We start from the raw sequence: 12,808 nt of genomic DNA, 5'->3' as shown, positions 1-12,808 counted from the left end.
AAACCAGATAAACAAGGCTTAAGCTTAGTCCTAGACTAAAATGCATGTTTGAGCTGTCTTAACTGAAAGCAGCTTGCACTTTACACACAAATCTAAGAATTGCACACACAAAATGCAAAATGCCTCACATCTCTTGCAAAATGAGCCACTTTGTTCAAAATATCGCAAACGCTTCTCAAAATCAAACACCTTTGCCTTAAAATTCCTGTTTGATTGTTGTGTGTTACACAGAGAATTGTGTGTTGTGTTTTGCAAAAAGTGTTTTATGAAATTGTAAACTGAGTCAAAGGATTAGTGTATGTTTTGCTGTTTGAGTGTCAGCTTTCAGAGACTGTGTGACAAGTAAAGATTTTGTGTGTAAGCAGTTGAAAATAACTATCGCATTTTCTTCATAAACAATTAAACCCAAACCATTGATACTTAACATAACCAGGGAACTGGAAAATATTGCATCATATGAAAAGTGAACTGCTCTGCACAGCTTTTGCAAGCAACACTGTCGATGTATTCAGCATCATTTACTGATTAGGACGGTTAGTTTAGACATGCCACGCTGCTGCTTGTTTGGACACATCTCCAGCACAGCGTCCACAGGATTGTGTAAATCTGATTGCAGACATTTTGCTGCCTTTTAAGTTGCTAAATTAGACAGCTTCATTCAGAAACACACTCTTCTACGACACGGCTGACGTCGACAAACCTGAAAAAATAAAAGCACAGAGCATTTTCTTATTGGCTAGTTTTCCGGCTGATTTCACAAGAAACCCCACAAAGTGAAATCTGTTGGGAGGTCATGACATTGTATGTGTGCTTTTCCAAAAAAGAAGTTTTTAAAGGGATAGTTCACCTAAATAGAAAACAAAAACAATATTTTTTTATCAATTTAACACGTCCTTGCTGAATTAAAGTATTCATTTCTTGCAAAAAAAGAAAGAAGAAAAAAAATGTACTGACCCCAAACTTTTGAACAGTATAGTGTCAGTAACAGCTGAATAAATGCTGTTCTTTTTAACTTCGTATTCATAAAAAAATCCTGAAAAAAGTATCACAGGTTCCCGAAAAATATTAAGCTGTTTCCAACATTGATAATAAATCAGCAATTAGAATGATTTCTGAAGGATCATGTGACACTGAAGACTAATGTTTCAGTTTCACATCACAGAATTAAATTATATTTTAAAGTGTATTAAAATAAAGACCATTATTTTGAGTTGTAATAATACTTCACAATTACTGTTTTTCTGTATTTCTTATCAAAGAAATGCAGCCTTGATTCACATAAGAAACTTTAAAACAAAAGAAACTTACTGATCCCAATATTATTGAATGGCAGTGTATAATATATATATAATCAACAACATGAATTAAACATCACATCAGAGTTTGTGAAGGAACTTTCTTTTAATTAAAATGTTACATTAAAAGAAATAAATAATTTCAAAATAAATCAAGATAAAGCACTAAAAATATTACATATTTCATTTATTTATGCTGGTTATGCCCTCTTGATTTGCAGTGTAATATAGCCAGTCTGTTTTCAACTTTAAAAACAAACATATGTAAGAGATAGTAAAGGAAAGGAACATTTAAAAGATAAAAAAAATAAAAAAAAATAAAGAATTAGGGTGAATCAAATCAAATAATTTTTGTGGATAATTTACTATTTTATGAATATTAGGTAATCAGTAAAAAAGCAACTGTAGTCTGATTATGAGTTTTTAAGTAATATAATCATATTGCAAGTTTTTAAGTTTTGGAATCTGATTACATAATCAAGATTATATGTAAGAGAGCTAGATCGAAATCTGGAGGATCACTTGTATTATCATAACATATCGTCATTATACGCAGCTCAACAATCAAATATGCCTGTCACGTTTATGAAGAAAAACAATTAATAATGCAGCTCTTTGTAATGCAAGCACCATTGTGGAACCTGCCTTTTGAAAAATGCGTTACACTATTGGACATTTTTTATTGCATACACGTTTAAACCATCCATTTAAAAGAGTTTGGACGTTCATATTTGTCACTGACCAGATGCAAAGGTTTTAGTGAAATAATCCAAATGCTTGTACGACTCCTGCTGTGAAATACTGACTTATTTACACAACTTCACATGCAGCAGCAGCTCCAACTAAACTGAAGCTTTGAGGACCAAGAGCTTCAGACGTTCAGGGCTGATGTTGCTGTGTTGTGTGCCTAAAGACTATAAGATGCTCTGAAGAAAGCAGTGAGGAAGCTCTCAAGCGTGCGACATGTGTCCCAGCTGCTCCTAATGAAGAAAATGTCACGATGCATCATCACTGTGAATGCTGATGGCCATTTCCAGTGTCATGAGTCACTACATGAGAACTGAAACAATGAAACTGCTTGGCATGCTGGACACAGTGTTACACCCTTAAAAATAAAAGTTGCTTTATTGGCATCGATGGTTCCATGAAGACATCCATGTAAGCTTTGCATTGGAAAAAAGTTCCTTATAGTGCAAAATTGTTCTTCAGATTATGTTCTGTAAAATAGAGTCTTTTAAAGAACCATTCACTGAAAGGTTACCAAAAAAATGGTTCTAATGAGTGCTGGATGAGGAGAAAATATAATTCTGCAAGGCAACGTCTGTTTGGAGGTTCAAATAATGAGACATGACAGATTAAAAATGGAAAATACATTTGCAATTGCAAGATATAAAAAGTTCAAATTCTGAGCAAATGAACACAGCTGTGTGTGTAACACCTTTAGAAGAGTTGCATTGAAGTGTTCAAAAGGCTGAGAAAGGGACCAAGAATAGAAAACTTTTTTATTTTTATTTTTTTTGTTGCACTCTTAGCAATGAAGACAATGGCCCCATGTTCCTTGCAAACAATCCATACCTTAAAAAATGTAATATTACAGGAGATTTCAGTTAAAAAATGACTAGACATTTTAGTAAGAGACAATGCTCTTCCTCGATTGCATCTTCAGCACATTTGCTTATGCTGTGTGAAACCCAACTGATGTTGACCGTTTATATATTTAAAGGCCTGATATTAGTAAAAAAAAAGAAATTAAAATATTATATCCTGCTAAAATATGCAAACTCAAGGACGTCACATATCCTTTCAGTCCCCATGTTTTACTGCATTAAACTGACACTTGAATTGTTCATTTAGTGGAATATTAACATTTGAAGGATCTCAGTATCGTGTGCAGATTCAAGTGTTGTGCTTTATTTATGTGTATTTATATATTTATTTTTCTTTCCTAATGCTATATATTCTCATATTATTCATACAGTTTTTATTTATTTTTTTCTATTACTGTTTAATCTTATTTGTTTTGTGCTGTGTTGAGCAAAGATAACATCTCCATCTCAAGGTTAGTTTGTGGAAGCAGTGGTTCTCCGTTGTTTTTGCTTTGATATAACAACATATGTTGAATTTGTGCGGCATTGATAACAATGCAGATAAGATTATTCAATAAAGCCTTCTCATTTTTACCATTAATTCATCTCTGAATTCTTGGGCTGATAGAAGAATTAACAAGTTATCAAACCAACAATCTGATGAAGAGAAAATCATATTGTCAGACATGGTGTAGAAACATCAACTAAACAAAGGGCAGAAAGGACTTTCCTCCTCCTCACAAAGATGAAACAAGAGCTTCGTTTAGTGAGAGATGGACAGTAAATAAAAATAATGCTGCAATTATAGATAAACTTGGGCACTTTATTGTTAAACTTGTAATTTAGATATTTAGATGTTTTTTTTGTTTGTTTTTGGTCTTCTCCATATTACCTTGGTCCAGCTGTAATATTGTCATTGAATTCTGTTCATATAATATGTTATCTATAAACATGATTTGAGATCATGCACTCCAGGCAAATATCTGTTCAGGTAAAGTGGGTCGTCTGATTAATGAAAAACGACCCTGTATCTTAATTAGAAATTATATAAAAACACATTCATTTATTTGTTTATGTTTATTAACACATTTTATCAAACAAACATATGCAGCAACATAAGTAACAAACCCCAAAACAGAGCCAATACATTTGAAAAATTCAAAACAACTGATTAGATGAAAATGAGCTCTACAAAATATTTAAAATGTGACTGTAACACATGCAACAACAAAAAACTGAGATGGAGGAACTTTTAAAATAATATTGTAACCCATTTTCCTGTTTGTTTTCTCTAAACACTTTAAATGGACTTTAACGGTGACCATATTTTAAGCTTTATACTCTGATCTATATTTTCTCCTCTCATCCTTTTTTTCATTCCAGATTCACTTCATGTTCTCTTTCCTTTCTTCCATCTCTGACTTGAATCTCCTGACCGCACACACATTTCTATTTCCCAAAAATGTCACTTATAAAATAATCAGAGAATTTCAGTTTATGTAATGAATGTGAGTAGAATTAGTGCACCACTTTACCTGAACAACATTATGCTGTTAAAGTGTAAAACCATGTTTTTATGTTTTATATTTATGTTTTTGTTCAACACGAACATTTTCTGGCCACTACACGGTTTCTGTGCTTCTCTGCTACTTTGTAGTAATGACTTTGGTATTATTCTAAAATGATCTGAATTGTAATAATATAAATTATAAAGAATGAGTAGGAATGTCCAAATTTTTTGACTGAAAGATAATCGCGAGGCACCATGTCCCTGTCTGTCATTAAAATCCATTTCAATATTAAAAAGATGCAACACTATATGAAGAGTTCATGTTTTTTTGTGCATTCCAATTAATCTCAATCAAACTACAGTTGAAACAAAACTGGAGTTGAATAAAAACACGATAACATAATGCAAACATGATTTTTGAATTTAAAAAAAACGGAGTTATCTGTTTTTGCAAATAAACTCTTCATGTGTTTTTGTAAAATCCTTATTCTCGTTACAAAGATATTTATTATTCCAGCACCAGAGTCTGCACACAGAGGTAGACGGCAGACGCGGTTGCTGGGTTGACGGCTCTGATTGGTTTAGAGGACTGTCCATCACAGCTTTTTTTCGCGAGCGGACCAATCAGAGGCGTCTGCTGACCCCGTTCACCCCGCGCAGTGCGCTGACGTGCTCGTCACGTGATGTTTTCGCTGGGCTGTAGTGATGTGTAGCCACCATGAGTGAAGCGGGCAAATAAAGATTTATAATGGCAGCGAGCGATGATGGAGGCTCTGCGAAGATGCAACGTTTCGTCGCGCTGAATAATCACCAGGGGGATACGTCGGAAAGCAGCACGGATCACTCGAACGCGTAATTGTATCTGAGCTACGAACCCGCAGCCGACAAAATGGGCCGTGCATCAGTGTAAAGCGGAGGTAAAGTGACCTTTCATCGCATTGTCCCATGGAAGATCGGCCGCGTTTACCGAATCACGGCGTCATGTTGACACTGGAGGCACAACCGCGGCGCGCTGTCACAAAAACGCCCGCGACCAACAGCCACATCTCTTGTGCTGCCGGGGAGCCTCCATCCTCCTCCTCCTCCTCCACCTCAATCAATAACAGCGGCTCCCGTTTGCCCATGCACTTAACGGCCTCCTCTCATTCTCAGCCACAGAGGAGGTACCATCCGCCTTACCACTTTAAAGTGCATCATCTGTTCCCGGATGAGAACCCTCAGGATGCTGTATTGAGGAAGAACTTGCCACCGCTCCAGTATAAAGTGCACGACTCTGCCTTCTGCCGTGTACTGAGCGCCGACACCACTGCTGCTGCCCTGGCCGCCGCCGCCGTCTGCTCCGGCGGTGTGGACAGGGACATATGGAAATGTGGCTATCTCAGAAAACAGAAGCACGGCCACAAGAGGTTCTTCGTCCTGCGGGGCCCCAGCAACCTCGGGCCCAGTCGGTTGGAGTATTACGACAGCGAGAAGAAATTTCGAAACGCCCTCAAAGCTGCTGCCTCCGGTGTTGCTTGCCCTGCCAAGAGGGTGATTTATCTGTCCCAGTGTTTTACAGTGAACAAGAGGGCTGATGCTAAGAACAAATACCTCATTGCCCTTTACACTAAAGATGAGTATTTCGCCGTGGTGGCGGAGAGCGAGCAGGAGCAAGAGGAGTGGTACTTGGCCCTCACTGAACTTATGACGGAGGGGAAAAAGGGGCAGCTAGACAACGATGAACTCGACGACGGCTACGGGACGATTTCACCGGGGACTATTTTCAAGGAGGTGTGGCAGGTCAATGTCAAACCTAAAGGCTTGGGTCAGACCAGGAATCTAATGGGTGTGTACCGTCTGTGCCTTTCCGCCAAGACCATTCACCTGGTGAAGCTGAACTCGGAGACGCCTGCCGTCAACCTGCCGCTAATGAGCATTCGCCGCTGCGGCCACTCCGAGAGCTTCTTCTTCATCGAGGTGGGCCGCTCTTCTTCCATTGGCCCCGGCGAAATCTGGGTGCAAGTCGAGGACTCGGTGGTGGCGCAGAACATGCACGAGACCATTCTCGACACCATGAAGGCTCTCAAGGCCTTTCCTGACTTCAGGCCGCGGAGCAAAAGCCAGTCCTCCGGCTCGATCCCCTTGCCGTTCATCACTACTCGCCGACATTTCGGCAACCTTCCCCCGAGCCAAACTGGGCTGCAGCGCCCCTCCAGAACAGATTCGGTGACAGGCACGCCGCCTACAGGGAAAAACAGAGGGCGAGGCCAGCGCTACCGGACCTCCAGCGAGGGCGAAGGCACTCAGGACCGCCCCCTCAGCTCTGGAACAGGCAGCCTGGTGCATCTAAATACCCCCGTTCTCAGCGTGGGCCGAGAGGAGAGCGGCAGCTGCTGCGCCCACGCCTCACCCGGTTCGGGCCACCACACCCGGTCCGCTTCCCTCCCCGTGTCTCAATTCCTATCTGCCACCAGCCCCATCAGCGTGTCCAGCAGCAGCGGGCACGGCTCGGCCTCCGACACGCACACTCGCCCCTCGAGCTCCTCCATTTGTGGCTCCCCTAGTGACGGAGGCTTCAACTCGTCCGATGAGTTCTGCCCCAGCCCGTGTGACTTCAGGTACTTTCACGCAAGTTGCACCACACCCGAATCCCACGGCAGCACTCCGCCCGTTCGGGAGGACTATCGGCTGACTGAGTACATGACCATGGATTGGCACAGAGATGGGGCGAGGACTTTTGAGGAGGAGAGCAGTTACATGGAGAGGACTTTCCTCAAGCTTGCACATTCGTCCAAGCCAAAGCTTGGCGGCGGTGGCGGTTTGAGTATCACGCAGCAGAAAGCTACGCAAACCTCATCCTCTTTAGACGAGTCAAGCCCGGTGGAGTCAAAACGACACCAGGTTTGCTCGTGCCTGCTGAAGTCAGCCTATAAGTCTTACTCTGAATTACATCACCCAAACAAGCCTCCCTTGCTCAGCTCTGAGTGTCAAAAGAAACTGCCAAAAGACGACGGCTACATGCCCATGATCTACAGCATTGCTCCCTCTCCGAATGCAGATTACATCCCTATGCAACCCCGAGCAAACCACCCCGCCACCCTGGACATTCACCCCTGTTCCTCGCAGCAAGCGGACCGATACGGCTACATGATGATGCTCCCAGGCGACAGCCCCTCCAGTAGGGAGCAAGCAGAGTATGACGACTACATGGACATGTCCCAACTTACCGTGGCCGAAGGCTTTTCACAGGCCTCGCCCGAAGGTCCGAAGACCTCATACTTCTCGCTCCCGCGCTCCTACAAAGCCCCGTCACGAGAAAAGCGCAAAAAGATGGAATACATTCCTATGTCCCCGGCCGAGCCCCCAAGCCCGCCTAGTCCCGGAGAGTACATTCACATGGACTTTGGGTCCCGTTCCTCTCACGCCGCTGCTTCTCCACCCTCCGTAAATTCGCCCTCCACACCGCCGCCTTCTCAGCCCTGTTATCGCCACTGTTGCTCCTCACCAGACCATGACTACTTGGGCCTAAACATGGATGGCCTCCTGAAGGACCGCCCTCCTCGGCACTCGCTCGTAGCACCGTGGAACCCACCCAACTATGCCCGTCCCTTAGGGTGCTCTTATGGGCAGGCGTCAACTAATTTAGATCCTGAAAAGACGCACGACGAGTGCGGAGATGGTCCGTTGAGAGCAATGCAGCACCTTTGCATCTCCGAGCGTCTGCCGTTCGGTCATACGGAGCCCAAGGTCATCAGGGCGGACCCACAGGGAAGGAGACGACACAGTTCGGAGACGTTCATCCCCTCGCCTGCTTCTTTTGCTAGCGGTTGCGGAATCAGGCCCTCAGCCAATCAGAATCTCCCCGAAGCTAGCAGATGGCAAAACTCCAGCTCCTTCGATAGCATGTGGTCACACTCGGGCGCCTCCCCCGACTCGGCAGCCCTAGCGACGAGCTCCGCTAGCGGAGGGACGCCTCAGAACACCTCATCCAGCTACCTCAACTACATCGCTCTGGACCTGAGAGAAGTGCCCAGGGTCACACGCGACACTCCCCCTCCACACCCAGCTCACAGTAACCTCCAAGAGAGCGATGCTTACGCTGGTATAGACTTCTCCGTTTCGGGAGGACGTGCCACTGCCTCAAAAGGTTGGTTGCATCTCTGTCTCCCCTTATGCTACAAATTAAGTGACGGCTAGTAGTCCTCAAAAAGCTGCATGCTGCGTCAACATTCATTTCTCTGTTTGTTCTGTACAAATGCAAACAGCTGAGACAGTTATTGAACAGAGTGCATTATTGTGATGTAAAGTAACCTAAAACGTTCTATTTGTTAAAATGCAGTTGTGAATTGCATCAGTTTTTTCTTTTAATCAAATGAGTATTTTCTACAGTCCTGAGGAGAGACGATGGAGCAGAATTGTCCTGTCAACTTTACACTGGCATGTTGTTGTTATAGTGAGAAGAGAAACTATGAAAAATGTTGTTGTTGCTTTCAAAGATGTTATTTTTTTTCTTACTGATTTTCTAGACATGATTTGAAATTTGGTTTTGCACTTTGAATAGCACTTTATGTGCACAGAGCGAGTTGTGATGTGCAAATATGATATTAAAGGAATCCACTTGCATGCTGCCTAAAAACCCTTGCTTTCACAGTTTTAACAGTCAAGTAAAACCTTTCACCAAGATGACTTAAAATGCTGGGGGTTTTTTTTCTTTGAATGCTGATTTCTGGTTTATCACAGATGCATTCTTGCTTCCGATGTCCTACAAAAGTTTTTTCTTGCTCAGCTATATAGATTTCAAAATTATCTTTGCGGGTAACGTTGCACTAACATTGTCATACAAGTTAGCTTATGTGACTTTTCTTACAATATTTATAAAAGCTATAAAGAGACTTGCACTCACACTTACAATGAATAACAAATAGAATTCCATACTGCAAAAAATAATTTTCTTTTCAAGTACAAACATTTAAGCATTTTTTAATCAAGATGAAGCAAAACGACTTCAGATATTAAGTCTTGTTTTCTGAAAAATGTATTAAACTTTTGTTAGTTTTAAACAAGAAAAACAAGAAAAAATATCTGCCGATTGGGTAAGAAAAATAATCATCAAAGGGAAAATGATCATTTTTCTTGCCCCATTGGCAGATATTTTTTCTTGTTTTAAGCAAAAACGAACAAAATGTAAATATTCTTTTCAGAAAAGTCATTTTGCTTCTCAAGCAAATATATCTTGATTTAAGAATGTTTATATATCTGCTATGGAAAACGAGACAAAAACACTAAGCAAGAAAATCATTTTTTGCAGTGAATATAAGTAAAGGTTATTTTTTTTCTCTCAAGCACATCATTAAGAGACGATATATCATAAGAGAGAGAGGTATATATTTGCTGGAATCGAATAACCTATAAAAACAAATAAAAGCAGGCATTTAAGAATTTAGGAACACTAAAAAACAAATTGAGACAAAAAAAAAGTATATTATTACTATTTTCATTTTTTTTTAATATGAAATCAGCATCTGCTCTAACAAAACCCATAATGGGTTCAAATATATCCACCATAAAGTGTTTATCAGTCTGTTCTCTTAGAAGCATTTAATACAACTATAGTAAACTGCAAAAAAAAAAAAAAAAAAATTGTGTGGTTTCAATATATAAACGGGCTCTACTTCATAAAGATAATGAAGCTGATTGATGTCCAAAGTGACTTTTATTGTACATTTGAGCATGCATTGGCTGGAAATCAAACCCACGACCTCTACTGTCCGAGCTGCAGGAATGCAAACATCGAACACATTAAAGCATTTCATAACGTGCGCTCTGTCTCTTGCAGATTGAGTGAGTCGAACACTGGTGCCCGAAGGGGAATCAGGACACGGAGAATCCACTGAACTCTGGAACGCCGAAGAGCAAGCCGCCTCCTCCTCCTCCTCCTCCTCCTCAGACCTCCAACAACAAAGACTGAGAAACTGCACAACCTCTTATGCTCTGTATTTCCCACATAACTGCCTCAACAACCGGTTTCATTTGTCCGAATGAGAATATTTGTTTGTTTGTTTTTTTCCTTTATTGTCTCGGTCTTGTTTACTAGAGCGGGTTCGCTAAATTAGAACTGTGAGCTTCAGATATCTAGCACTTCTATTTTTGTGTGTACGATATGAAACGCATCATAGCTCTTAGGTTACAGGTTTATGTTTCTCGGATGTAAATAGGAGAAGCTTGTATATCGAGTATCATTTTGTATCATCTCGCCGTACTTAGTTCCGCCTGTTTTTATTTGTATAAAGTAATTGAGTATTTTTTCAGGGGTTAACAGTGAACGCACTGTTCGAACTTGTCACACAGGCCACTTCTGTGAAGACCGCGTTGTTGTTTTTTTTCTTTTCATTGTGTACAGTCATTGAATCATCTCGCTCTGTGTTTTGGATGCATGAAAACATCCCCCACGAGAGAGCGTCTGAGAAATGAGGCAACATCAGGCGAGTTCGAAAGCACGACACGCTTCGAGACGAGTACGAGAGCACTTTTTAGCCTTTGAGACAGTGTTTCCGAGTTAACCGGATGCTACCTCCCGTTCACGCCGTTGGGAAAACGCTCACAAAATCCTTTCAGCCTCGCCTGTATTAGTGCGATATCAAGTATTGCCGACTCTGAGATGCAAAACGCCACCATTTCCACCACCGCGGCTTTTCTGTCCTCGTTTGAAATAGCCTTGTTTACATAGATTGGGAGTGTTTTTGAGCCTCGATGTAGCCACCGGTCACAAAACGACGATGTTTACTAATTCTTGTGGTTACGTATTTGCATTTCACTACTAGTCTTACGAACTGCCACAGTACTGAAGGATAACGTCGTGCTACTTTGCATTCCCCACGTGGTACATCCTGTTAGTTGTTTTTGTTAATTTATTGATTATTTATTGATCGTCTGTTTATTTATTGAATCCAGTGTAGTGGCGTTTGCCGGTGAGCGCATTCGTACGAATATAGTACTACTTGCTGAGAGGGGGAGTTCAATGTATATACAACTTCACAGCCTGTTTTCCCCTCATCTCTCTCGAGCCTTTTTTAACTAAGAGTTACTAGTCTCTTTTTTTTATTTATTATTTTTTGCTTGTACCTGGAAGCTTTATATGAAGAGATTTTGGGTTGAGGTTGTGGTTGAAAGCTGTGTAGTAAGATGTGTAAGCTTTACAGTAGTAGTCCAGATTATGTTGGGACGAAACCATACGTCGGTGACTTTTTCCCCATCTTTCTTTGACTAGCTTTTGTCATGCTATTGTGTCATGATATTGCTTTGCTTTAATGTAAAATGTGAAATGAAAAAAACAGTAGTATACCGTTTCTTGGGGATTTTTCTACACAATAACTACCGTGACAGCCTGGAAAAATAATCAAACTTGTGTTTTTTTTTGTTTGTTTTTTTTATACTAGGGGCTCTACTGAGGTTATATTTTGGGGATACTGATATTGTTTGGAATTGTGTCGTTTGCCTTTTACAGTGACTGAAAGGAAGAGCTGGAAAAAAAAAAGAAAAAAAAAAGAAGAAGAGATGGGCAAAGTCTGTGTCAACAATTTGCTGTTCATTTGGTCAGTACTCACTTATGCTGAAAGCTTGTGATTGGGTTGAAAAATGTTGATAATAATGACTGAAGCAGACCATTATCAGCGCCGTCTTCCTTTTGTAAATATTGTAATTTTTGATATCCCTTCTCTCGTCAACACGCTACACGGCACCTCTCTTGGTTTCAAGGACGAGGGTGTTTGAGATTTTTTTTGTTCTTTTTATTTGGTCACTTCTACATTTTTATATTTTGGTTTTTTTTTTCGTGTATATTTATTAGATTGGGTTTGCTTGTAATAGAGCTATTGCAATAAAAAAGTGCCAAGGTATCCCTGACTGAGTCATGTGCTTTTGATTTCTCATGTCTAGTATGATGCAACATTGCTGTGGACATGTTAAGACCCCAGTTTTTCCACTTACTTGTCCTGTATCTTAGTTGATAGCTGCTGCACTCTGCTGGCCAGAAAGAGAATAGTTATAGCTAAGCAACAATTTGGAAATATATTAATATATAATCCATTAGTAAATCGAGTTTCATTTCCTAAATTATTATTTAAAAAAAAAAAAAAAAAAGCGAAATAAGTAAAACAAAGATTTTTTTTAATGTTTCTTATTCTCAGCAAAGCTTTATTCAATCAAAAGTGCAGTAGTAAAATTGTGAAATATTATTACAATTTAAAAGAACTGTTTTCTATGTGAATATATAGTAAAATGTAATTTATTTCTGTGATCAAAGCTGTATTTTCAGCATCATTACTCCAGTCTTCAGTGTCACGTGATCCTTCAGAAATCATTCTAATATGCTGATATGCTGCTTAAGAAACATTTCTGATTATTATTATTTGAAAGCCAAATATTTTTGTGGAGTTTAA

The 12,808-nt window shown here is 40.4% G+C and overlaps 1 protein-coding gene across 1 annotated transcript; it reads left to right on the top strand.

Moving 5' to 3' along the window:
* The first annotated feature begins 5,061 nt into the window (after positions 1–5,061).
* On the top strand, positions 5,062–12,259 carry irs4a (insulin receptor substrate 4a). Its single transcript, XM_058758587.1, has 2 exons — positions 5,062–8,517; positions 10,207–12,259. The coding sequence occupies exons 1-2, from the start codon at positions 5,337–5,339 to the stop codon at positions 10,209–10,211; spliced, it is 3,186 nt and encodes a 1,061-aa protein (XP_058614570.1). The 5' UTR covers positions 5,062–5,336; the 3' UTR covers positions 10,212–12,259.
* Positions 12,260–12,808: the final 549 nt, after the last annotated feature.

The sequence above is a fragment of the Onychostoma macrolepis genome, chromosome 21 (assembly GCF_012432095.1).
Source record: "Onychostoma macrolepis isolate SWU-2019 chromosome 21, ASM1243209v1, whole genome shotgun sequence".
Taxonomy (NCBI): domain Eukaryota; kingdom Metazoa; phylum Chordata; class Actinopteri; order Cypriniformes; family Cyprinidae; genus Onychostoma; species Onychostoma macrolepis.
The sequence above is the reverse complement of the archived record's forward strand: the minus strand, read 5'-3'. Positions and strand labels throughout refer to the sequence as shown.